Here is a 25,207-nt window from a genome sequence, read left to right as displayed (position 1 = left end):
TATGTCTTGTGAAAATACTTTAAGTAAAAAAGATTTTTATAATTGTGTTGGCTTTGATTGCTATCAAGATGTTTCCGTTGGCCTCTGTGGTGAGAGGCCGTTGTCATATTTTTTGCAAGTTTTGCTTGTCTTTCTATCTAATACTTTTGTCTGAGTAATCTTTACCAAATCGCACTGCTTATTCAGTTAAATGAGTCTACATATGATGAATAGGAACCACAGTGTGTCAGACAAAAAACTTCTTTCCATTTGTAGAAATATAAACAGAGCTGATCAAATACTGGAAACGCTTGCTACTAAAAGAGACGGTCAACATAACCTTTTATGTCTTCGGCTGGAAAAAAAGTAATATAATATAACTTCATGTAAAAAATAATATTCCACATATCACATTTCGTTTTTCTTGCGTTCTGAAATACCAAAAAAGTACCAGCGATGGTTGTGAGGCCTCAACCCTGCTGATGTTAAACATGAGAATCTTAAGGAAAGACAGTCTGTGAGGTATGAATTAGCTGCTTCCATTTATAGCAAAAGCTACAACGTGGGATACAAGTTTTGTTTAACTGGTTGCAATGAAATGTAATTAACTCAAAGGCTGAAGCAAATTATTTCATAATAAACCAGAACAATTTCCTGAAAGTTTTCCAAGTGGGACTAATTATTTTTGCAGTTGAGCCAAATGATTCAAGGATCAACGCACCCAAGAAAGAAGCTAAATATATTTGTATAGAAACTGTTTGGTTGCAAATATATCATTTTCCTAAACATTCTGTCAAGATGCTTACCGTCCAACAACTATATGCGAATTAAAACATCCACCTCTTCAGTATAAATTCGGTTGTTCGATTAAATAGTCTTTCGCAGAGTCAAGATTAACATCACATGATTTGACTAAGAAGTTAGGTAGGATGGACAAGATTTTGCTCTGCGTTTTAACTCAAGGGGAGAGGTCAAGCCACCTCCTCTCTCTCTCTCTCTCTGAACCCAACCACCACCCTTACAAGTGATTTTAACGGTCCATTATTGCTCTGACATTTCAAATGCGTCTTGAGGCATCCCACGTCACTGGTGAAACACTACCACAGTGTGTTTCAAACCAAGTGTGATGTCTAAAATCATCACAGAGGACCATAAAGCAGCAGAGGGATAATATAACCTAAAAAAGACTCAAAGAAAATGACTCTCGAGAGGCTTTAAAGCGTCTCAATAAAAGCCCTTCACTGAACTGCCCACTCTTTGGCATTCGCTGAATTTGAATGAGTTGGAAAACACGTGGTGACTCTTATTAACTCATAAGCATTTGCCACATTCTTATTCCAAGAAAAAAATATATATTCCACTGGGATTATAGGCTACACTAATGTATAAGAAGCACATGAATAACAGGAACATTAATGGGTGGGTTGCTTCTATAGGACACGAATAAAACGTAATCACAGTTCTGAGGTGGAACACATTCGTTGCCTATACATTCACGCCTTGCATTGAGTGTATTCTGGACAATTTTCCTATATTTCCATAGTATTTAAATGCCAGAACAGCGGTGCCGATAACATAAACTTTCTATTGTCATCACTACTGGAGCTCAGCAACCCCTTGTTAATGAACTTTGAATGGTTCGCTTACATTACTTCAGTGCTATAAACTGAACTAAACAGACCTCTGCTGATCTCTCTATACACACCAAGAAGTCAGATAGCTGAGTCTGGCTGTTTAAGTCTCCTTTATGTAGATATTTCTAAATAAAAAGTAAACTTTTACAGCATGCCACACCAAAGTCGGATGCTTACCTACAAGTCTCCTGGCTGCAGACGCTGTTGTTTCAATTGTCGGAGAAGCGCGTATTCGCGAATTCGGGACACGTAGCAGAATAATAACTTGAGCTGCTCCGCTGCTGCTACATTCCAGGAGTTATTTCGCTCATTTAAATCTATGTAACTGTGTTACTATGTGTCGCACGAGCTGTTCGACACCTCGCGTCAGAGCCGTATGTTTGTTTAATGTACAAAAGGCAGGAAGGAAGTTAAAATGACAGTGAGTCTGAATTCAACGGAACAGGCAGAGCCTCCCTGAGCTCTTTCACGCATTGAGCACAAGGGGAAGAACAAGGCTTGATGTCTAAGAGGAGAAGAGCTCTATTTGATTTATTGCTTTATTTATTGGGCTGCTGAACATATGAACGTCTGAGTGTTTATTTGGTTTCTTGCTTTGTATACACGTATTTTACAAATATGCCAGTCAGTAGTTTGGAACCCTTCCAATTGTTCTATCCCCTTACACTAAACCTCCCCATCACACAAAACTTTCTGCATATTTACATTTTCAAAAAAGCTCATTGTGTATGATTTATAAACTTGTTTCCTCAAGAAAAACATGTACACACGCATATATAGTAGCTACACACACACACACACTTTGTAAATGACATTTCTCAAAGAAACAAATTGCATTTATGACTTTCAGGGGGGAAAAAAACATTAACTAATAATCCCACAGCATAACAAAATATTCAGAATTGACCGTTTAAGTTTTTATTATATTATATTCTTAATTTATTACATTTAGTCATCCGTCCATGAAATATTTGCATCCTTGCTGTTAAGCATATTGTCGGGTAACACTTTATTGTACAGTGTTCTTGTTTCATGTATTATGTAGTTACTGTAGTTATAACTATAAATTATGCATAATTACATGCAACTAACCCTAAACCAACCCCTATTCCTAATCCTAACCCTATTGTAAGTACATGTAGTTACTTAATATCACTCAGTATTTAAATACACTGTATTATACTATAACACCGATTACTTAAAATAAAGTGTTATTGTTATACTGTATGTACTGATACTATTAAAGAATATTGGGTTACACTTAATTTTACGGTGTCATTGCTACAGTGTAATATACATTTAAATACTTGGTAATATTAATTAACTACATGTACTTACTATAGGGCTATGGTAGGATTTGGGTTTGGATGAGGGTTAGTTGCATGTAATTATGCATAATTTACTGTTATGGTACTATGGTATATATGTAACATATGTAACAAGGACACTGTCAAATTTAGTGTTACAGAATATTGCTATTAAATGTTACTCATTAATTATTTTGACGTAGTTTGAATGACTCACCATCAAGTAGAAAAGGGGTCTTAGTAGCTCAGTGGGAATTTCTTCTCTGGTGTATGGTTGTGAAAACCATAAAAACAGGCCTAGACTCTGTCAAAGGTCAAAAAGGAAGATGTGAAATATAAGTTCATCAACCGGGCAGCCCTGCTAACATAAAGTTCACATACCACAACAATTCCTGTTACTGCTCCCAATGTACAGTATGATGATAACTTGGTTCTGATTTTCTTTCTTTCTCTCTTATGCACTGATGACCAGCCCCATCAAACAAAGGAAAGTGTGTCATATGCACAAGTAAAATGGATGGAAAATATAATGCTTCAGTGGTCACTCTGATTTGAATGAGACGGGCTTGCTGATAGGTGGTATGAAAATTCATTTTCCATCCTCTATGATGGAGACGTGGTGCATGACCATGTTCAGCAATAATATTAATTTCTTCAAAGTATAGAGCTGTCTCTGCGATCTTTCGAAGTTTCAGGATATGTGAGCCCTCAAGCCAACCTAATTAATTTCCACCAACATTTCCCTATCAACTGCAGGGACTATAAATTCATGTCCGTGCAATCGTAGAGCTCATATTTATTAATTTCAAATGAGTTAGGAAGAAATCAGATACCCACATTAAACTAAACAACCATTAAGAAGTTACTCATTGATGTTCTTGCATTAAAACATGTTGGTAAACATTGAGAATCTTTGAGTATTGCATTGGTTGATGATTCAACCTTGCAGAAGCAGAAGTTGAGACATTCTCTATAAAGCTTGACATTATGAATGTTGTTGCACCAATGCAAACGCTTATTCCATTTCTCTGTTTATGTGTTTTTCATCATTTGTATGCTTACCGAATGTGTCAAGTTATAGCTTACTGTATATCATCATGCAGATCATGTTTGATTACTTTTGTTTGATTAATTTTAGTGTCCAGCTTTATGCAATAAAGCAAGGCTTCTTTAACAGGCAGGCCAGACAGCCACAATATAAGCAACACTAGACTAAACTAGGAAAAAAAACTCAGATCAGTTTTAACATGTTATTGTTTATAGATCAAATTGTCTTCATTCAATTAAATAAGGAAACAAATGAAAGTTCATGATTATCATCTAATAATGAGGTCACTACTCTCAAATCACAGAATCAAAATGTATAAGACACGTATTCCACCTAGTGGTACAACACAGGAAATGCACCAATATTATTCCTTAAAAAAAGATCAGTTATTCGGCAAAACAATCAGTTGCCTCAAATTTAAGTGAAGAAATTGAAAGTTTAAGCAGAACTTATTTTTTATCATACAACATAACATAAACTCTTCTAAACTAGCATAACAAAACATTAAACACTACTAAATCTCCCACTTAAAGTTAATCTTGCACGCACACACACAAAACATAATATAACATAACATTTACATTTATGCATTTAGCAGACGCTTTTATCCAAAGCGACTTACAACTTGGGGGATACAACTTAATTTTGGCATTTACTCTCCCTTTTGAGTGTCATGGCAAAGCATGCTGGGAAATAGAAATCTCAGCCCATGTTTTCGGTTAAATTTAAGTTAGTCTAAATTAAAAGAAACAAGTTCATAACACTCAAAACAACGAAACAATTAAGATAACTTAAAATCTGTCAGCTTTGAGAACTCTAATAATAAAGTTCTAAATACTCATAAAAGTTCATTTGTTTAATTTGAGTTGGGTCTACTCCAATTAATTATTTTGAGTGTTAGGATTTACAGTGTATAGCTACTTAAGAGAGACATGTTTTTAAAATGTCCTCACACAGACCTGCAAACTCACAAGTGGTGAAAAAGGTGACATTTTTCCGAATTAAATACTTGTAGGGGGGTCTGGGGCATTGCCCCCAGTAGTTTTTGTGGTTTTAACATGTAAACGAAGCACTCTGATGCACTCTGACAAGAAAGTAAAGGGAAAAGACAACATTTGCTTTAAAAAATAAAAAAAGTAGTCTACACTATGGCGCTGGTCATTGACACAAATTTCACAATTTGATTTGATATTGATTTAACATGGGGCCTATCAGGTACAGTACATAGCAAAATGTATGTACTGTACAATGTGTGTGGGGGGGGAGAGGGGGGGTTTGGGGGTGTAAATATATTTATTCTGAAGCAAAATTTTCATCAGCGTTATATCAGATTTTAAATCTTAAATCTGCATATTTGTGATATTTACACCAGGGCGTTATTTACTTTATAAAGTCAATTTTTAACCTTATTAAATGTATGCATCACCTTTCATGTCAAATACTTGATCATTTGATCAATAAATTCAGTTGTAACAATAAACCAATATAGGGTTGTTACCAATCACATTAAATACACTGCAAACTTACAACTACAACAAATAATGTTATGAGATTGACGTTTGAATATACAAATAAGAAAACATGCAATGATATTTTAAACATGAAACTAAACCGCCAATAGGTGGCAGCAAGTGACCGTCTTAATGAGTGAGTCATTGAGTCGTTCATTCAAACGATTCATTCAAAACGTTGAATCGTTCAGTAACAAAACACTGCGCACACTATTTTCGGTGGTGAAATTATTTCAAATATAACAAAAAAAGGCAATGTTGTTTGTGTCTAAAACGTAAGTAACTTAATATAAACTAGGCTACTTGTTTATTGAACCACAAAATGCAATGTAACATTTGCAATCGTGATAATATTCAGCAGAACAGCTCCCAGTCAACTCGTTATTAGCAATATCATAAGTTATAAATAAAACTCAAGTTTTACCCCAGTTTCTTCTGTGAGTTTATAGTGCTGTTATGTTTGATTTCTCAACGAATGTCTCTGCAGGCAGACTTTGTTACCAGAAATAGCCGTTACACTACCCCTATCAATCGCTGTTTACATTGAACTGTAGTAAAATCAGAATCATTCTCGCGTTTCTGGTTATTTTATTCACTTTTAAGATACTTGTCCGGTCACTTGTCCTGGACAAAGATCAATGTCGAGCCCTTACAGTCAATGGTCGAGCCCATGTGTTCTTTCATGATTTCTTTAGTGCTGCAAAGAGGTGATCGGGTCATGTGCGCGCTAACTGCCGTTTGTTTGAACTGAAGGCTACAGTGATCTGTGAATGTCACGCCACATTAGTGGGCCACTGTTATTTCATGTTTTTTTGGTTTGAAACACTGCAAAAATACCTTTCTAAAAAATGTCAGTAGACATTTTACATGTCAGTAAAAAAAAAAGTCCAGACAACATGAGCTGTGGAAATTTACAGTAATCAGGGAGCTTTACAGCGGATGACATTGAAAACACGACAAGTCTATCCCTCGGCTCACAGCCTCGCTTTCATACCATAGACCGTAAAAAAAATGTTTCATCCCTGTCATCTCGCTGCTCTGAATAATAGAAGATTCCTCCAGCTCCGGCTGGGGATTTTGAACCACTAGAGGGCAGTAAAGGATCAAGCATGGGCATGATGTTGTTTTGAAATTGAATTATGCGTAATTTCAATATTATGATTTGTTAAAAACTGCAGTAGGAATCAATTTAATACTTGTGATGCAACTGCTCATGAATAAATAATAAGACAGACTAATTAATTAATTACACCTCCGTTCAAAAATGTTTGATCGGTAAGATTTTTTATATCTTTAAGAGAGGTCTCTTGTGCTCACCTTATTAAAAATACTATTATCATTAAAAGTAATATTGTGAAATATTATTAAAATGTAAAACAACTGTTATCTATTTGAATTTTAAAATGTAGGCTAATTTGTGTCTGTGATGCAAAGCTGAATTTTCAGCATCATTACTCTATTCTTCAGTGTCACATGATCCGTCAGTTATCATTAATTTGATTAGCTGCCCAAGAAAAATTTATGAATATAATTTTTTTATGATTTATTATGACATTTATGATTTATAGAATATTTTGTAACATTATAAATGTATTTACTGTCACTTTTGATATATTTAATGCAACCTTGCTGAATAAATGTATTCATGTACACCCCCCCCCCCCAAAAAAAAGAATAAAATAAAATAAAAATTCTTACTGACCCAAAACTTTTGAACGGTAGTACAATGTTGCAAAAGCTTTCTAATTCAGAGAAATACTGTTTTTTTTTAACTTTCTATTCATGAAAGAATACCAAAAAAAAAAAAAAAAACATTGATAATAATAATTAATGTTTCTTGAGCAGCAAGTCAGCAGATTAGAATGATTTCTGAAGGATCATGTGACACTGGAGCCTGGAGTAGTAATGCTGAAAATCCACATTGCATCATATAAATAATTTACATTTTAAAATATATTCAAATAGAAAACTGTTATCTTCCATTAATAATATTTCACAATATTACTATTTTGGGATATTTTTTATAAAATAAATGCAGCCTTGGTGAGCAGAAGAGACTTCTTCTAAAAACATTAAAAAACTTACCAATCAAAAACCTTTGCTCTTGAAGCGTATCACGCACTAATTTAGTACTGCATAATATTACAATTTTAAGATGTCCTGTGTAATAAGCGGTTTATATAAAATGTTTGTCCTTTGTCAGCATACAAAGGGTCAACCTTCGTTGACTGAAGAAGAAAAGAGCCAATAAAATCGCAGTTTCCAACCACTGTTCTCTCACTGCGTCGCGTCTGCAGAAGTAACCAATAGCAGCCGTCTGGAGGCGGAGCCAAACAGCTCTGACAAACACACTTGAGAAGGGTAAACAGCTCTCACCTCATGGAAGCAGATCCAGCGTACACAGAGAGCTGGGCAGTGAAAACAGCTACGTTATTTGCCAATTCTGGGGTAAGTACCAAAACATCCTATTTCTTATGCTGAATAAACTTATACAAATGCATTTGAAGTCATTGAATGAAAATGGAATGTGAAGAGCGCAGATTGTTTTTTTACGCAACGTGTACTTCAGATTGCTGGCTAGCAGACGTGCAGAACACACGTGTCGTGTGTTGCATGGTACAATACTTTGATCTTAATTCGCATAGTGTTTCATACTTGTATAATTTAATATTTCTGTGCGTTTGGATTGGTAAGGTTACACGTATGCATTGCGCATGTGTTTTGATTCTCTACACGTGTTCCTGGGAACATTATATAGTGCTATTTTAATATCCCCTTAACCAAAGAACTATATATGATATTCTATAATCCATATGCTGTTCATCGGATTGCAAAACTCTGTCAAAGCACAAGGCCTGTTTACACTACACTTTAACTCCTCTAGGATTGCTGGTGTTATGTGCCAGAAATCTTGCAAAACCGTAAGGGTTGGCACACACAGGTAGAGATAGGGTATGCATGATAAAATACAACAACAAAAAATCAGTTTTAATTGGTTATTGTCTTGTTTTCCAGTAAGGTCATCTCTAAAACAAGATGCATTTAATTAAAAACAATAGCATATATCTTGAATTAAGTTTGTTTTAGCATTTTGTAAAGTAAAATGCATTGTACAGTAAAAATAAATTTGCATAAAACACTTTGCCAGTGGGGTACAAAATAAACTATATGCATTAAAGTAATAGATACTTGAACTTGAATGACCCGACTGAAGGGCACAACTAAAATGGCTTGTTTTGATTTTGCATTATTGCTTCACTGCAAATGCAACTGATGCACCCGTCAGATGCCAGTTAAATCCTAAAATACAATTTTGGGAAAATCGAGGTGCGTTATTTATGTTTATTTACATATATAGATTTATGAAAAGTCTTGCTCTCATCTTACTCAAATTTCTTCTCAAGTGCATTTATCTAATTTTTTAAGGATGTTTATGAAGGAAAACAAGACCATAATACTGACTAAAATAAATGACTTTTTTAGCTGGCCAATTTGTACAGTTACACATGGCAAACTCAGAGATGTGTTAATGCGTTAAGTGAGTGATATAAAGGCAGCTGTTGTGAAGATCACCTCTTTGCAAAACCTGTAAGCCTTACTTAAGCCAAATCTTTCTTTATAATCTTTTTTTTGCAGAGCTGCTTGGATGTTAAATGCCAGCATCGGCCTAGACTCTGGGTGCGTCCCAATTTGCGCATTTACGCACTATTCTATGCCGTTTTATTGTGAGTAGTGTGTTGTTCGCACTGAAAATTCCACAAAGAAAAAAACTGCACTTTAAATACCTGGATGATGCACTTAATTAAAGGGAAAGTTCACCCAAAAATAAACTCTGTCATTAATAACTCACCCTCATGTCGTTCCAAACCCCCTCACATTGATCAGCGAACATAAACAGATTCTCAAACGAGTATGCTTGACGTACGAGAACAAACCTCAATGGTTCTTGCGGAAACTCAAACGTGCTGCATAGCACACAAGAATGAACCTCATTGGTTCTCGCGCGTCATGCGAACATGCTTGAGCTTCCGTTTACCACAACTGATGTGCGAGTTGATGAATGTTTATATGTGAATAAAAGCCTAAATTCAATCTGTTTATTATATAAAGCGATCATGTCTCTTCAGAAAATTTGGAACAAACTGTTCAATTCATATGGATTAGTTTTACGTTCTCTATGAACTTTTTGAAGCGTCAAAGTGGTAGTTGCATTGCTGTCAATGGAGGGACAGAAAGCTTTCAGATTTCATCAAAAAGATCTAAATTTGTATTCTGAAGATGATTGAAAGTCTTACGGTTTTGGAACGACATGAGGGTGAGTAAATTACAGAATTTAAATTTTTGTGTGAACTATCACTGTAACTGAAAAGAGGTGTGGAATGTTGGACAATGTGGCAGCTTTAATTGCGTAGAGGAGGGGGAGGGTCTATCAGACTGTTGAACGACAAAATAACCGTATAGAGACAGAGCGTCACGCGTCATAATCTGAAGACCACGCCCACCGGGGGGGGGGGGACAATCAAACGCTCTCCATTGACTCTGCATTGCGTGAGGCTGCCTCCTTGTCATTTCGGACTTCTCACAAAAAACAGAGCAATGTCTAAAAGCGGATATGTGACAAAGTGTACAGCAAACAAGCTAAACAAAACCCAGAAGTTTTTATTAGCTGTTGACCCAAAAAACGAGCTTATAAGGACACAAAAGTGGATACAGGCCATGGAGACAGAGCGCGACACGTTATATTACACTGAGAACTACACCCACTGGAGGGGAACGTAATCAGCGACAGGAAATATAATATATAAACCTGACATTTGGATATTTGACTTAACAGTGACAAAATGTTTACTGCACACACAGGCACACTGAGGCATACTGAGTGTCAGGATCCCAAAATTGACCCATTCTTCTGCTGAAGCTTCACGTTTTATTGCCTTTATCCTTTATGTCTCCTTAAATGTTCGTTTTTTGGGGTCGACAGCTTATAAAAACTTATTTCTGTGACTTTTAGCTTGTTTGCTGTACACTTTGTTACATAGCAGCTTTTAGACATTGTTCTGTTTTGTGTTACAAGTCCGAAATGACAAGGAGGCAGCCTCACACAATGCAAAGTCAATGGAGAGAGTTGGATTGTTTCCCCCCCAGAGTGTGGGCGTGGCCTAAATACGCTCTATCTCTATTCAATTCATACACTACACGGTTGAGTAGATAGTGCATAAGTAAATAGTGTATAGTGTGTCCTTTTGGGCGCATCATTTAACTTGGATGACCTGACTTAAGGGCACAATTAATATGGCTTGTTTTGATTTTGCATTATTGGGTAAATCACAATGCAATTTTTGGAAAATTCAAGTGCCTTATCTATGTTCATTTATATATTTGAATGCAGTGTTTTATATGTGCTTATTGGTGCATCTTAGTATATAATAATGCATTCATATTTTTAATATGATTATTGATATATTTATAGATGCAATGTATTCATAGTCATACATTTATGTATAGTTACCAGCCACGATTGAGTCAACAATCCTGTTAGCATATTATTAAACAAGAACCATGCGCCACAGTTTTTGATTCAGTAACTCACAACCTGACCTCCTGCAAACAGAAAGAAATGGGTGTTTCCCCTAACTAACTCTCTGATTGGATGTGATTTCTTTTTATTTTGTGTTTGGGTTTCACTTGCTAGCGTGGCCTCTTGGTGATTTCCTACCACAAGGCCTGCGTCACAAAGCATTTTTCACAGACTGTCATCACTCAAGTTTGCTTTCTATATGACATATCAGCTGCGATTGCATAGCAATGCACGGTGCCTTAAGAAGGGTTGTCCTAAAATGGCAGGCGTTTGTTGCCTGTTTTATGGTTTTCTGTCTGACACCTCAGGGTGTGTTACATATTAAGAGGTCTGTCCTGTTTACGGGGAGGAGTAGCCATTGTTTTAGCTGTAAACGAAATGAGAGGGCATTCAAAAAAGAGACAGTTTGACTGACGCTTTCTTTGAAGAACTTTATGCATAGTCATCAATGTTTGTACAAGTCTTATTTTTTTATGCCTACAAAACTATATCAGTATGTATGATACATTTCAACCATTTTTGTTGTCTTCTTAACATGGTAATATAATTATTTTTAGAATTGTATCTGCTATTATATGTACACTTTTGAAAGGAATTAATACTTTTACTCAGCAAGAATGCATAAAATTGATCAAAAGTGAGAATTATGATGTTACTGTTTCAAATAATGCTGTTCTATTCATCAAACAATATTAGGCTGCACAACTGTTTTCAACTGGTAACAATGACATGTTTCTTGAGCACCAAATTAGTATATTCGAATGATTTCTGAAGGATCATGTGACACTAAAGACTGGAGTAATTCACAGGAATAAAGTACACTTTAAAATATATCAAAATAGAAAATAATTTTAAATCGTGTAATATTATTTTGCAATATTTTGCATAAGACTTGCTCTTAGCATAAGCAACACGTTCTTCCCTTAACCAACTGAGCGCTTATTGTTTGCAATAAGCGTTGTCAGTTTGACATGCTAAATGTCTCAGTGGCAAATATGCAGATCTGTCCGGGCATGTGCGACCTCACTCAGGTGTAGCAGTACAGACTCCAGTCAGAATGCTTCTGTATTGCCAGACCGCACCTAGTTCACTAGATTAGATACAAAATTTGGATTACCACATGTTTGTAGTATGTTAATTTATGCCATGGGCCAAAATCAGTGAGCTTGATTGTAACTAAATGAAAAGTCACTTAAAATGTATTGTTTATTATGACTCTTGCTGCATATTGCTTTTGTTAATCATAAACAGCGTAGAAAGACCAAAGAAAACATCTGGTTAGTTGATGTGGTGCTGCAAGCCGTCTCTCTATTGAGTTATCCACATGTTAGTAGGGTTAAAAGCCTGAAATCATGTTCATTGAGGATATCCAGACTGTCTTTCCAAAGAAAAGCAAAATAATTCCTTCCTAGTGTCATATCTTCATGTTGGTTATTGAGGGATGATCACTTTGTTGAATTAAGTATGTGACCATAACTGAACTTTTGAGGTGTGTTTATATCCCGACAGGTTGCTCAAGGTCTTTTTGAGAGCTTTTTCCTTGTAGACAAACCTTTTACGTCAGGAAAGAGGCCAAGTTTAAAGCCCATTTATTTACAGCATAGTCAGGCTCTCATCCAACTCCTCCCCTCAGTTAAGCTTATTTGTGTCTGTGTTCTGAAGAGTTTACTGGTGCAAAACCGCTTGTTTTCCACCTTGCTGTGTAAGTAAAGAGCCTTTTATAGTGGCGAGCTGGCAGAATATAAAATCCTGTTCATCATGAAGTTTTACAGTAGTGCTTGCCTTGGGCTGAATCACACGTTCATAGCTCCTCATATGCTTCTTGTGATTGACTCAGTGTCTGCAGCCACTATGTAAGACAGTTAGTCATTGGCTAAAGGCTTTTGAGATTTGTCATCTTGAAATGTTTAACCTTTGATAGAGCTGCCAAGAATGGTGATAACAGCTGTTTTCTTGATGCCCTATGACTTTTTTTGTTGATTTAAAGACTTTGTTTACATATTACACACCCCCAACACACACACACCCACACACACAAAATATCTCATGTCAACCACCTATGTTACTTTGGTGTCTCTGTACTAACAATAAATATTAGGGGTGTAACGATACCCTTTCACTATTCGATACATTTCACGATACTGAACTCATGATACGATATTGCGATACACCAAGAATTAAATGGTAAAAGGTTAACAAAAAATGTACTGTTGATTAAAATGCTAAATATGGTATTACATTGGGGGTGGAAATGAATAGGCTTGGACTTTGTGCTGGTAACCCAATGCACAGGACAACGGAAAATACTGAATTATTTTAGACAGATATGCTCAATAAATATTTTTTAGCAATGTTTATATTAATCATTCCGTAACATGGCAAGTGTTACATTTGTGAGTTTTAGTTTTCATTCTTTAATTTATTTATTTCAACTATATTAACCAAATTAGTGTGACTGATTTCCACAGTCATTGTTGGCTCAAAACGGTTGAGGTTGAGGCTATTGAATCACTTCCTTCTCTCTGGTGCAGTAGGTGTAAAGAGGAACCATCATGGCAGGCGACATGTTGTTGCTGATGAGGGGCTTAGCCAAGCTAAGCCAGGCCGTGATCGAGACCCAGGCCGGTTCTCTGCGCATAGGAGGGGTCCAAGCTGTGAGCCACAGCATGCAAATGACGGCTGAAGAGGGCATGAGCGTCGCCATGCAGAAGATCCAGGTGGGTGTCCACTATAAAAGCTATTAGTTAAGCTATGAATTTAGATTGGATGAGCCATGTTTGATGCCGTTATAAAATGGGCAATGTACCTGCACCTGTGACTATGTACCTGCACCTGTGACTATGCATCAGTTACGACTCTATTTAATTATGAAATTGAGGCAAGTTGCAAAAGACCATTGCAAATGTTAACAGTCTACTGCTTTATTAAGTTTTTGAATAATAATAATAAAGTATTATAAATTATTTACACTGCAGTTCAAAAGTTAGGGGTCAAGAATGAAAATGCAAATTAGCCCCACCTCTACTCACTCACACCAGCTCAGAGTAGGGCTGTACGATTAATCGAAAAATAACCGAAACCGACATTCAGAAACTCTAACCGACATATTTTTCCCATGTCGGTTATTTCGGTTTTCACGTGACTCCGCCTCGTCAGTCACATCAAGTGCAGTTTGCAGGCACACAGAGAGATGCAGGGGCAGTTATCTATGTTTATAGATGCCCAGAATCATTATAGTAGCTGCATGTTTTACACAGTTTATACAGGTCAGTTAATTGCTGTTCTTATAGCCTGCGCGCTGACACACACACACAGACGGCGCGCGCAAGCCCCGAAGCCACTTTCACTAGCTCAGAGATCAACTTGGTCAACTTTACTGTAGTAAACGCTGCACAATGGCAAGTGGAAATACTTACTTTATAATTCAGTCATATATGTTTTTTGAACTAGAAACTGATTCAGTAGAAGTAGAAAGAGTGTATTATACAGGCTTATAATTATCAGAATTTGAATGCATTTGTGTATCGCCCTCTACAACGTCTGACACCCAACGGTAATTGATACGATTAGCCTTTTGCTTGATTACATTATCAAACAGCCAATAATGTGTTGCTAATATTACACAAACCATGTTCCCGTTGCCATCTCTGAGTCAGACAGCTGCCTTCTAAAAATCAGCATCCTTAGAAACGCTTTGAACAACTTGGAACGTCAGTGGAGAAAGGCATATAGTTCATCATAACATTGTAATCTACATAATATACATAGTCCACATGCTATATTGCTAAATGTACACACTTTTTTCATATCAACAAAAAATATAATCGCATAATCTGGCTTCTCTTGAGACTCCCCTGCTTCACAGCATAGTAATGATATGCTAAAGCCTGCACGTTGATGTTGCCATCTTAAGGGCTGTCTCAATTGCAAAATCCTTCAAGTGCTCTGAAGCATTCGCTCCCTAAAAAGTCCCACAATGCATTGTGAAAACCAGGGCACGTCTGCTCACTATATTCCCTTAAAGGTGCACTGTGTAATATTTAGGAGGATCTATTGACAAAAATGCAAAATATAATATACATAACTATGTTTTCAGTGGTGTATAAAGACCTTACATAATGAACGACCTTAGAATGAGCCATTTCTGTCTACATACACTGCGGGTCTCCTTACAGTGAAGTCACCATTTTTGTGCCGCCATGTTTCTACAGCTCTAAACGGACAAACTGCTCTACAGAGCACTAGCTACTCTCTGTTGTCTCAGACGATGACATCTTTGTCCTGTGTCGGCCTCCGTAGCTTCTCTATGTGCTTCGAAAGGGAGGGGGTGTGCGGTGGATGGTTGCAATTCGCAACCTCAACTGCTAGATTCCGCTCAAATTTACACACTGAACCTTTAACGCAAAAGATTGTGCAGAACATAAATCACGTGAGCCAACTCACTATACATAATGAACATGCAATATATGTTTTTTTTTAAATACAAAACATTATTTATTTATTTATTTATTTATATTTTAGCATAAACGTACATCGCTAAACAGGCTATGCACATAATCTAGCTAGCATTTATAATTTATTTACAGCTGAAATATTGCACGTATATGTAATAAGCAAAGTATGTATCACAACGTTCTTTAAATAACATCAACACATAATGTCAGAGATATCAGTTCTGTTGTCGTTCATTGTGATGTTGTACAATGAGAATGTTGTCATGTCGCTGGAAATAGTCATCACTTTCCCAATGTGTAGTGAGCCAGGGTCCTTACCGGTGCCCGAATTCATGTACACAATATATCGATTCACGAGCTAGGGAGATTATTGAGATTCACCCTTTATTTCAAATAAAGAACAACCACTGGCTCTGCACCGCCATACCTCCACTCACTACTTCAGACCTTTTGTTCCCTCCAGAAGAGGCACAAAATCGCTTTCACTGACCTTTACCTTGACTGTTCCAAGTTGGTGGAATGACCTGCCTGTCTCAACCCAACCGAGTCTTTAGACATTTTCAAGAAACGTTTTCGTCAACACTTGACCCATTAATACTAACAATTACTATTCTATTCATCTATTTACAAAACAACCTTGCTATGTGTTGTGTACTGTGCCTGACTAACTGGGACTAGTCACAGCACATTAATATTTGTTGCCCTATTGTTGGCTTCATTGCTTCTATGGTTCTCCTCATTTGAAGGTCGCTTTGGATAAAAGTGTCTGCTAAATGATTAAATGTAAATGATTTTGAGCTTTTCTATTTAACAGAGTCCTGAAAGACTATCAAAGTTTTTACAAAATACTAAGTAGCACAACATTTTTCAATATTGATAATAAGAAATGTTTCTTGAGCACCAAGTCAGCATATTAGAATGATTTCTAAAGGATCATGCCACTAAAGACTGGAGTAATAATTCTGAAAATGTTTAATTTAATAACCATTCATAATAGTGTTGTTTTTACTGTATTTTGCTGTAAATGAAAAAATAGCAGAAGCAGCAGTAAGCCACCCAAAGCTGTTTTATTTTGTTTTTTACCAAGGCTTATCATGACTCAGTGTAATAGAGATACGTGTATCTGTAATTTCTTAATCGTAGTATGGCTTTGTGTAATTCAAAGCACTCGATAATGGTGTTTGGTTGCACCTCTTTTGTTCTCGGCTTTATATTCTCCACAACACATCTAGGGTATAATAACCCAACAATACGATTATGCAAATGAAATTTAGGCCTACCTGGAGATTGGATTACTGCCTGGGTTTCTAGAGCATAGGAGCGCTGTGTGTGCTGCCAAGCTATTTGTGCTATCAAAGCCTCTGGTACTGATTGTGCATTTCATAGTGTTTTGAAAGTTCCTTATCAGAAATGCATACCTCATCACTTATTATAAAATGCATTACATTGTGTCTAACAACAGCCTTTTATCATGACTATATTCACAATATAGCATTAATTTATTTCCACTGTGGGAAAGCACATGAATTAACCTGATGATGTTCATCTACTTTATTTTTAGGAATTCACAGGAGGCCAGCAGAGCGTTTCTGATTTCAGTGCAGACGTGGACTCCAAGTATGACTTTACCGCTTCAGAGGAGAACTTTGAGAGTGCAGCACATGGAGGTTTGGACAGTGATTCAGTTTTCAGGGACGCTAACACAGGCGCTGCGCACACATACAGCCAGGCCTCAGGGAAGTCAAAGCTGTTCGAAGGCTACAAGGACCCTACCAGCCAGTTCACCGGACAGACACGGTCATATCACCAGGATCACTCTTCTGTGGGAGGCATCACAGCTGAGGACATTGAGAAAGCCAGGCAGGCAAAAAGAGATGGCTCCAAACCACATAAACAAATGGTACAGGCGACCTTTTCCAATCCCTCATCACCCATGAGTAACTAGCCATTTGCCCCCCCTGTATATGTCATGCATTACAAAGGATAATAATAGTTGCTATGCAACTTATTTGTTCCTCTAAAGTTAGTAGTTGGTTGCAGATATAGACACCTAAGCCTTAAAATAAATAACTTCATTGGATTCTGTTGAAGACCCCATGAAATGTTTTGATTAGTGCAGTTTGCTGCAAAAAGAACAAAAAATCAGTGGGCTCATCCTTTTTTTCATTCTTACATTAAATCTTACGATCAATTGCTTGATTGGGAAAGAAAGCTTAAAATATCCCCAAAAAACACTAGAATGGTGTTATATTTTGTTGACTTGTGTACTTGCATTATCCCAAATGTTTCCAACAATGTTTAAATCCTTAGAAATAAGCTATTTTAACCAGGCCATGGACCATGTTCGTGTGTCACCTATCAATGGCATCATACCCGCTTTACCCTCAATTTCCGGTTTTATTTTGTAGAAACCATGGAAACACCAAAGACGCTTTAATATATTAAAGGGATAGTTCACCCAAATATGAAAATTATCCCGTGATTTACTCACCCTCAAGTCATCCTAGGTGTGTATGACATTCTTCTTTCAGACAAATAAAATCTGAGTTATATATATACAGTGAGGAAAATAATTATTTGAACACCCTGCTATTTTGCAAGTTCTCCCACATAGAAATCATGGAGGGGTCTGAAATTGTCATCGTAGGTGCATGTCCACTGTGAGAGACATAAACAAAACAAAAAAATCCAGAAATCACAATGTATGATTTTTTTAACTATTTATTTGTATGATACAGCTGCAAATAAGTATTTGAACACCTGTCTATCAGATAGAATTCTGACCCTCAAAGACCTGTTAGTCTGCCTTTAAAATGTCCACCTCCACTCCATTTATTATCCTAAATTAGATGCACCTGTTTGACGTTGTTAGCTGCATAAAGACACCTGTCCACCCCATACAATCAGTAAGAATCCAACTACTAACATGGCCAAGACCAAAGAGCTGTCCAAAAACACTAGAGACAAAATTGTACACCTCCACAAGGCTGGAAAGGGCTACGGGGAAATTGCCAAGCAGCTTGGTGAAAAAAGGTCCACTGTTGGAGCAATCATTAGAAAATGGAAGAAGCTAAACATGACTGTCAATCTCCCTCGGACTGGGGCTCCATGCAAGATCTCACCTTGTGGGGTCTCAATGATCCTAAGAAAGGTGAGAAATCAGCCCAGAACTACACGGGAGGAGCTGGTCAATGACCTGAAAAGAGCTGGGACCACCTTTTCCAAGGTTACTGTTGGTAATACACTAAGAAGTCATGGTTTGAAATCATGCATGGCACGAAAGGTTCCCCTGCTTAAACCAGCACGTGTCCAGGCCTGTCTTAAGTTTGCCAATGACCATTTGGATGATCCAGAGGAGTCATGGGAGAAAGTCATGTGGTCAGGTGAGACCAAAATAGAACGTTTTGGTCATAATTCCACTAAACATGTTTGGAGAAGGAAGAATGATAGGTACGATCCCAAGAACAACATCCCTACTGTGAAGCATGGGGGTGGTAGCATCATGCTTTGGGGGTGTTTTTCTGCACATGGGACAGGGCGACTGCACTGTCTTAAGGAGAGGATGACCGGGGCCATGTTTTGAGATTTTGGGGAACAACCTCCTTCCCTCAGTTAGAGCATTGAAGATGGGTTGAGGTTGGGTCTTCCAGCATGACAATGACCCGAAGCACACAGCCAGTATAACCAAGGAGTGGCTCTGTAAGAAGCATATCAAGGTTCTGGCGTGGCCTAGCCAGTCTCCAGACCTAAAACCAATAGAGAATCTTTGGAGGGAGCTCAAACTCCGTGTTTCTCAGCGACAGGCCAGAAACCTGACTGATCTAGAGAAGATCTGTGTGGAGGAGTGGGCCAAAATCCCTCCTGCAGTGTGTGCAAACCTGGTGAAAAACTACAGGAAACGTTTGACCTCTGTAATTGCAAAGGCTACTGTACCAAATATTAACATTGATTTTCTCAGGTGTTCAAATACAAAATAAATAGTTTAAAAAATCATACATTGTGATTTCTGCATTTTTTTTTTTTTTAGATTATGTCTCTCACACTGGACATGCACCTACGATGACAATTTCAGACCCCTCCATGATTTCTAAGTGGGAGAACTTGCAAAATAGCAGGGTGTTCAAATACTTATTTTCCTCACTGTATATACATATGCATGTGCGGAAAAAGCATCTGAGGCATAATAAAAGCTCTGTGTCATCAAGCTACGCATTTGTTTTGAATAAGCAACCTCTAGAAAATTACATATTGTGGCTTTAAGAACCGCAAAAAGAACAAAACAATTTAGCTGGACAAATCCGATGGCCCGTCGATGGAACTGTCACTTGCCTGATCAGACAAGTGCTGCATTGTCACAAAGGTTTGTCATTTGCACATGTTTTTAAGCCATGCCAATTTAAATATTCAAGCACAAGACACGAAAGTGTCTTCTTGTGCTTGAATGGACATATTCTCACAGAATTACATCAAAATGCCCATATTGGCGAGTATCCTCCTCATAAACGTAGTCGGTTATGTCTTAAGTGAACCTAAACAGTTAAATAAAACAAATAAAATGCATGTGTAACTCTATATTGGATCTGGGCATTCGCTCAGCAGTCTAATATTCCAGCTGCTGTCTGTGTTTTTAATGTTAATCAAACAACAAAGGACAAAAATAAAAAGAATAATCTATATTTAATTTATACAGTGAAGACTGTGCAGTGTTGTTTTACATTTGATTACTTTATTCAATTTCTCTACCAGAAAACTGCTGTTACACTGAAAAAAGCACTTATGTTGGATCTATTGTATTTATTTGAGCTGGTGCTCGTAATTTGATTATTTGTCCTTATTTTTCATTGACTGTTTACTTGTCTTTAAAAAATGTGAAATGTATATGAGTTAGGCTAGTAGTTTGTGTGTCATAACCTTATTTATTAAGGCATAAAGGGTTTAAAAATACAATAACTAGGCCTATTTTTTATTTGATTTTTTTTGTGGTGGGGTTAGTGAAAATTTTGGCAGGGCATGTACAAATTTGAACCACTAGCGCGACCAGGCCAATAGTAAAAATCCTTTGCATTGAGCCTTAAAAATGTTATGTGTTTAGTAGTTTTAAAAAGGACATTTTTAATTGGAAGCACATTGACACACTCTAAATGCTTGCTCTTTCCTGCTGTAGCTTAGTGAAAGAGCGAGAGAGCGGAAGGTACCGGTCACACGGCTGGGGAGACTAGCGAATTTTGGAGGTAAGGTTATTGAAATTATTTTGTATGTATATACACTACCTTTCAAAACTTTTCAATACTCTTGACAAGTCTGTTTAAAATGATGTACTAATGATGTAGCCTTTAATATTGCTTTTTATTATACGTGATTGCCTCGTGGGCAGACCTATTATAGCCAGCTGAATATTTTACACTCTGTAATTCTCCTGTTACTGGACTCTTTCCTTGGAGGAATAAATGAAGCATGGATGACAGCAATTAGGGCATTTCTACAATGCCCATGGTAACTGAAAACCTTTGCTTTTGCATGGTACATCCAAACCAGAGCGTGAATACCACTTCAAATGTACTGTTTGCACAGAGCCTATTGAATATATTTAGTATGTATTGTCTAATGCATCATTACTTTAGTTATGGATTCTGAAGGGCATTTTTTGGACTGGTATATTTGGCTTTCCAGGTTGCTGTCCTTTCTGGCATTATTCGTGCTCCGATCTAAGGCCTGTTTAAGTTAGCTGCTTCTCTATCCTTCCTCGTACAACATGTCAGAGCCAGATTGAGGGCTCAAGGTTAATCTGCATTTTGACCAGTAATATCGTAGACTGCGGCTGCCGCTGATTTGGATTATGGGACAGAGCTTAACCAGTCTGGGAATGTGCATCACCTGTTTCCCCTGAGATAGAGCTTCCCATTCTGCCCTGGTGGTGTGTAACTTTACCCGCTTTTGTTCTTTAAGTGACACTGTATTGGTTATTTCTCAGAGGACTAGTGCTGAATAAAGTTACCGGGAGTGAATGACTGGATGTAGACAAGGGTTTGAGCGAAAAGTGCTGTCGCATGGGAAAATTAAACGCCAGCGGTCACAGTAGCTCTCTGTCACAGGTTCACAGTATGCTAGTTTTCCACTGACGTACACTGTTGAAAAAGTATATCTACTATCATCTGCTGTTGGTGTGTGTGCATGCTGGGTGATATGTTGGAGGGTCTGTTATCAGATTCAAATCTTATCCACCACCGTTACAAGAAAACACCTTTGGACACCTGTTTACTACAAGCCCATATGTATACTTGCAGTGACCTAGGGTACTTGGATTCAACATTCTCTGAACCACCAAAGCATCATGGGATGGTGTGACTTTATATGGGGAATGTGTTGACAAGTCTTTATGTCCTCTGTAAGGATCAAAGCTACCGCGTCTGTTCAAGATGACTTGAAGTTTTATGTGGCATCCAGTTTGCAAGACTGCATGCATGGGTGTGTTAATATTATGTAGTGTATAAGCAAATTTGCAGCTACAAACATTACTACATTTTGAATTCTTGTTAAATATTAATGCAAATGTTTTTCATTATTAGTTCTTTTTTATAATTGTATTATTATTATTAAAGGGGTCATGAACTGCGTTGTTTTATGATGTTTCCTGGGGTGCACTTATAATGTTAGAATGCTTTTTACATCAAAAATTGTCATAATTTATAAATAAAAGGCATTTTTCCTACCCTGATTTTAGCCCTCTGCTCTGAACGCTCTGTTTTAAGGGGCGTGTCTGCTGGGAGACTTCTGTGTAAACACCCACTGCTGTGATTGGCTAACGTCTTTCCATTTTAAATGGTATTACTCTCTCTTTTAGCGCGTTTTTACTATTACAGTTCTCATGGTTAACTAATCGTGAAAAGTGTTGCATTACATTTACAGGGAGTGCAGAATTATTAGGCACGTTGATTTTCTGATCATATTTTTTTTCCAGGCACATTTGACCAATTCCAAACCACAGTAATCCTAATAACTACTATTGATTTAGTATTTAATAATGTATAAGTGATATATAATTGTTCATGAAGGCTGGAAATGAAAATCCCCTTATATTCAGGTGTGCAGAATTATTAGGCATGTTTTCTTTTACAGATAAATTGAGCAAAAAAAGAGATTTAACTCAGACTGAAAAGTCAAAAAGTATTAAATGCCCATGAGAAGGATGCATTACTAATGCAATACTAGACATTGCAGTTAAGGCGTGACCATTGGACAGTGAAATGCTCGTTGGGTCAGCAGGGTCAGACAAAAACATGTGGCGGAGAAAAGACACCTGTTAACCGCAAAAGAATTAAGAATTAAGGTGAAGAATTAAGGGTGAAACCATCAGGAACCCTTTAGTCTCCAGCGCCACCATTTTCCAGAGCTGCAACCTACCTGGAGTCTCCAGAAGTGCAAGGTGTCAGGATCTCAGAGACTTCAGTTAGGTAAAGAATCCTAAAAAATGACCCCCACTAAATAAGAATCATAAGCTGAAGTGTTGTATTAAGATCGTGGCATGAAAGGTTGCTTTGATGATCAATGTAGCCGATCACACACATGTTGAGCGCATGAAAGCAGTGATCTCGTCATTGCAACTCCGTTTCTGAAGTAGGCGTTGATGTTCTTCTGCAGAGGCGATGCTTCACCACTCTCAGACGTCACAGGATGGCACATTCTGAGAACGAGCGTTTGTTGGGCCTGGTGTCTATAAAAGCTTTTCTTTGACTAACTAGGAAGTTTTCAGCTCGGAAACTTACAGAATATTCTTTTTTTGTGTATGTCTTATTGCAAATGAAATATTGGTGTACATTGTTCTAAATAATAATACATCTAAAAAATGAACAAAACAGATAAGATCTAAATTATGTTCATGTTGTTGTTTTTCTGGTTCTTAATATATATATTTTTTCGCCTAAAAGTGCCATTATTACAGAATTTATTTTATTTTGTTACTCATACTGAAAGTAGATCACTTGGAGGAAACATTGTTTGTGTGTTTGAATGTGATTTGTCATGTAATTGTCACAGTTGAAGTAGTTTTATGTAGTGTGCGTCTGACCTCTGTCCTCACCTTGACCTCACTCCTGGACATGAGCTATCCAGTTCAACCGTTTCTGGCTCCCTTCCTCTAGCTCTCGTTGGATAGTTAAAGATAGTGATTCATTGCGTCCAAGAATAGTATCCGTCACTTTGGCAAGCTTTCGTGTGGTTGGGTTCTTCATCTCAATTTTAGTGACTGTAGGTGGCCCTTAAATCAGTGCCCTAACTGTTTTTAAACAGCATGTTAAGTTTGTTTACCTTGTGTGTTTATGTTCAGAAACATACCTCTCTGTTTTTGTAACATGAGACTTGGGCCCCTAGTGTCCTTGGTCATGCTATCGGGCAATCTGAGAGCGATCTAAACCGCTTGGTGCCATCGTGTAAATGAATGTGCTTTGGACGATATGTGCAAATATTACTCTATGATGTTTATGAATTTCAAATAAGTAGCTATAAATACACTACCGTTCAAAAGTTTGGGGTGGGTAAGATTTGTATTGTTTTTGAAAGAAGTCTCATATGCTCACCGAGGCTGCATTTATTTTGATCACAAATACAGCAAATTTTAAAGCTGAATTTTCAGCAGCATTACTCGAGTCTTCAGTGTCACATGATCCTTCAGAAATCATTCTCATATGCTGATTTAATGCTCTAGTAACATGCTCTGTTTTTGTGGAAACCATAATGGATTTAAAAATAATAGAAAGTTGATACATGTCCTTTCTGTCACTTTTCATCAATTATATGCATCCTTTCTGAATAAAAGTATTCATTAAAAATCTTTCTGCCCCAAATTTTTCTGAATTGTGTAGTCACATGGATTAATCTGCTTGTCCATGTTAAATGTTTATGGAACGCATGTTAAGTGTTTAAAAAGAGCAAATGCAGTACAATGCATCAGATGTTGTGGTGTTTGAATACCCTGGCGTGGCCCCTTGTGTTTTCCTCGAGTTCTTAAAGTCCTGCAGGCATAAAGAGACATAAAAACAGGAACCTGCTTAATCATCAACCTAGAACTTCCCCAGCAGGCTTGATGAAATATGTCAGCATCAAAATGTGTTAAGATGTATATTAGAATGAAAATATTTCTTGCCAGCTCACACTGATGTGTTTTGTTTCACTGCTTGATTTACAACCGTCTCGAGACCCCTCCTAAATTTCTCAAAAGCGGGAGGGTTGCATAATCAGAAAGTTACATAACTATTGAAGAAGATTGCACCAAAACTCGTTATTGATTCTCAGCTCTACCACAGAAAATGTGCTGACCACAGTGGTTTGGAAACGCTATTTTTGACGTTTCCTTTTTGTCAGGTTTACATTTATGCAGCAGTGTTGTTCTGGGTAATTTTCAGCAAATCAAAAGACGGATGTAAATACAGCTCTTTTTGTTTTCAGGGTGGAAGTGCTGTTTTGAGGTGTGAGATGATGAATAATGTTTCGGTATATTTAACTTCTGTTCATTTATGAACCATTTCCTTATTTTTGCTTTTTAATCGTGGATGTAGTCTTTGCATGAAATGGAACTTGTGTGTCTCTTCCCTATTGTGACGTTGACGTATATCCAAGTGAAACAGCTTCTTAATTGTGAAACGGCTTTTTGATCAAGAACAATAATTAATTTTAAAAAAATTATTATGTGAACGGATAAAT

At 37.1% G+C, this 25,207-nt stretch overlaps 2 protein-coding genes across 3 annotated transcripts in view; one reads left to right on the top strand and one right to left on the bottom strand.

Moving 5' to 3' along the window:
* The window catches only part of itpkb (inositol-trisphosphate 3-kinase B), a 39,872-nt gene extending 37,862 nt beyond the window's left edge, over window positions 1–2,010 (bottom strand). The window contains exon 1 of the mRNA XM_079830749.1: window positions 1,791–2,010. The gene's annotated coding sequence lies outside the window, so the exon portion shown is untranslated. The remainder of the gene's footprint in view (window positions 1–1,790) is intronic.
* Window positions 2,011–7,804: 5,794 nt separating this feature from the next.
* Window positions 7,805–25,207, top strand: part of coq8aa (coenzyme Q8A-a) — a 39,153-nt gene continuing 21,750 nt past the window's right edge. The window contains exons 1-4 of one of the 2 annotated variants that reach the window (XM_079831226.1): window positions 7,805–7,927; window positions 13,589–13,774; window positions 17,073–17,411; window positions 20,676–20,742. In XM_079831226.1, coding sequence (XP_079687352.1) covers window positions 13,610–13,774; window positions 17,073–17,411; window positions 20,676–20,742 — 571 coding nt within the window. In that variant the 5' untranslated portion in view covers window positions 7,805–7,927; window positions 13,589–13,609. The remainder of the gene's footprint in view (window positions 7,928–13,588; window positions 13,775–17,072; window positions 17,412–20,675; window positions 20,743–25,207) is intronic. The other variant, XM_079831227.1, reaches the window with a different exon arrangement.

The sequence above is a fragment of the Gobio gobio genome (assembly GCF_949357685.1).
Source record: "Gobio gobio genome assembly, chromosome: 12".
In the NCBI taxonomy this organism is placed as follows: domain Eukaryota; kingdom Metazoa; phylum Chordata; class Actinopteri; order Cypriniformes; family Gobionidae; genus Gobio; species Gobio gobio.
Note: the sequence above shows the minus strand (reverse complement) of the source record. Positions and strands in the feature narration are given on the sequence as shown.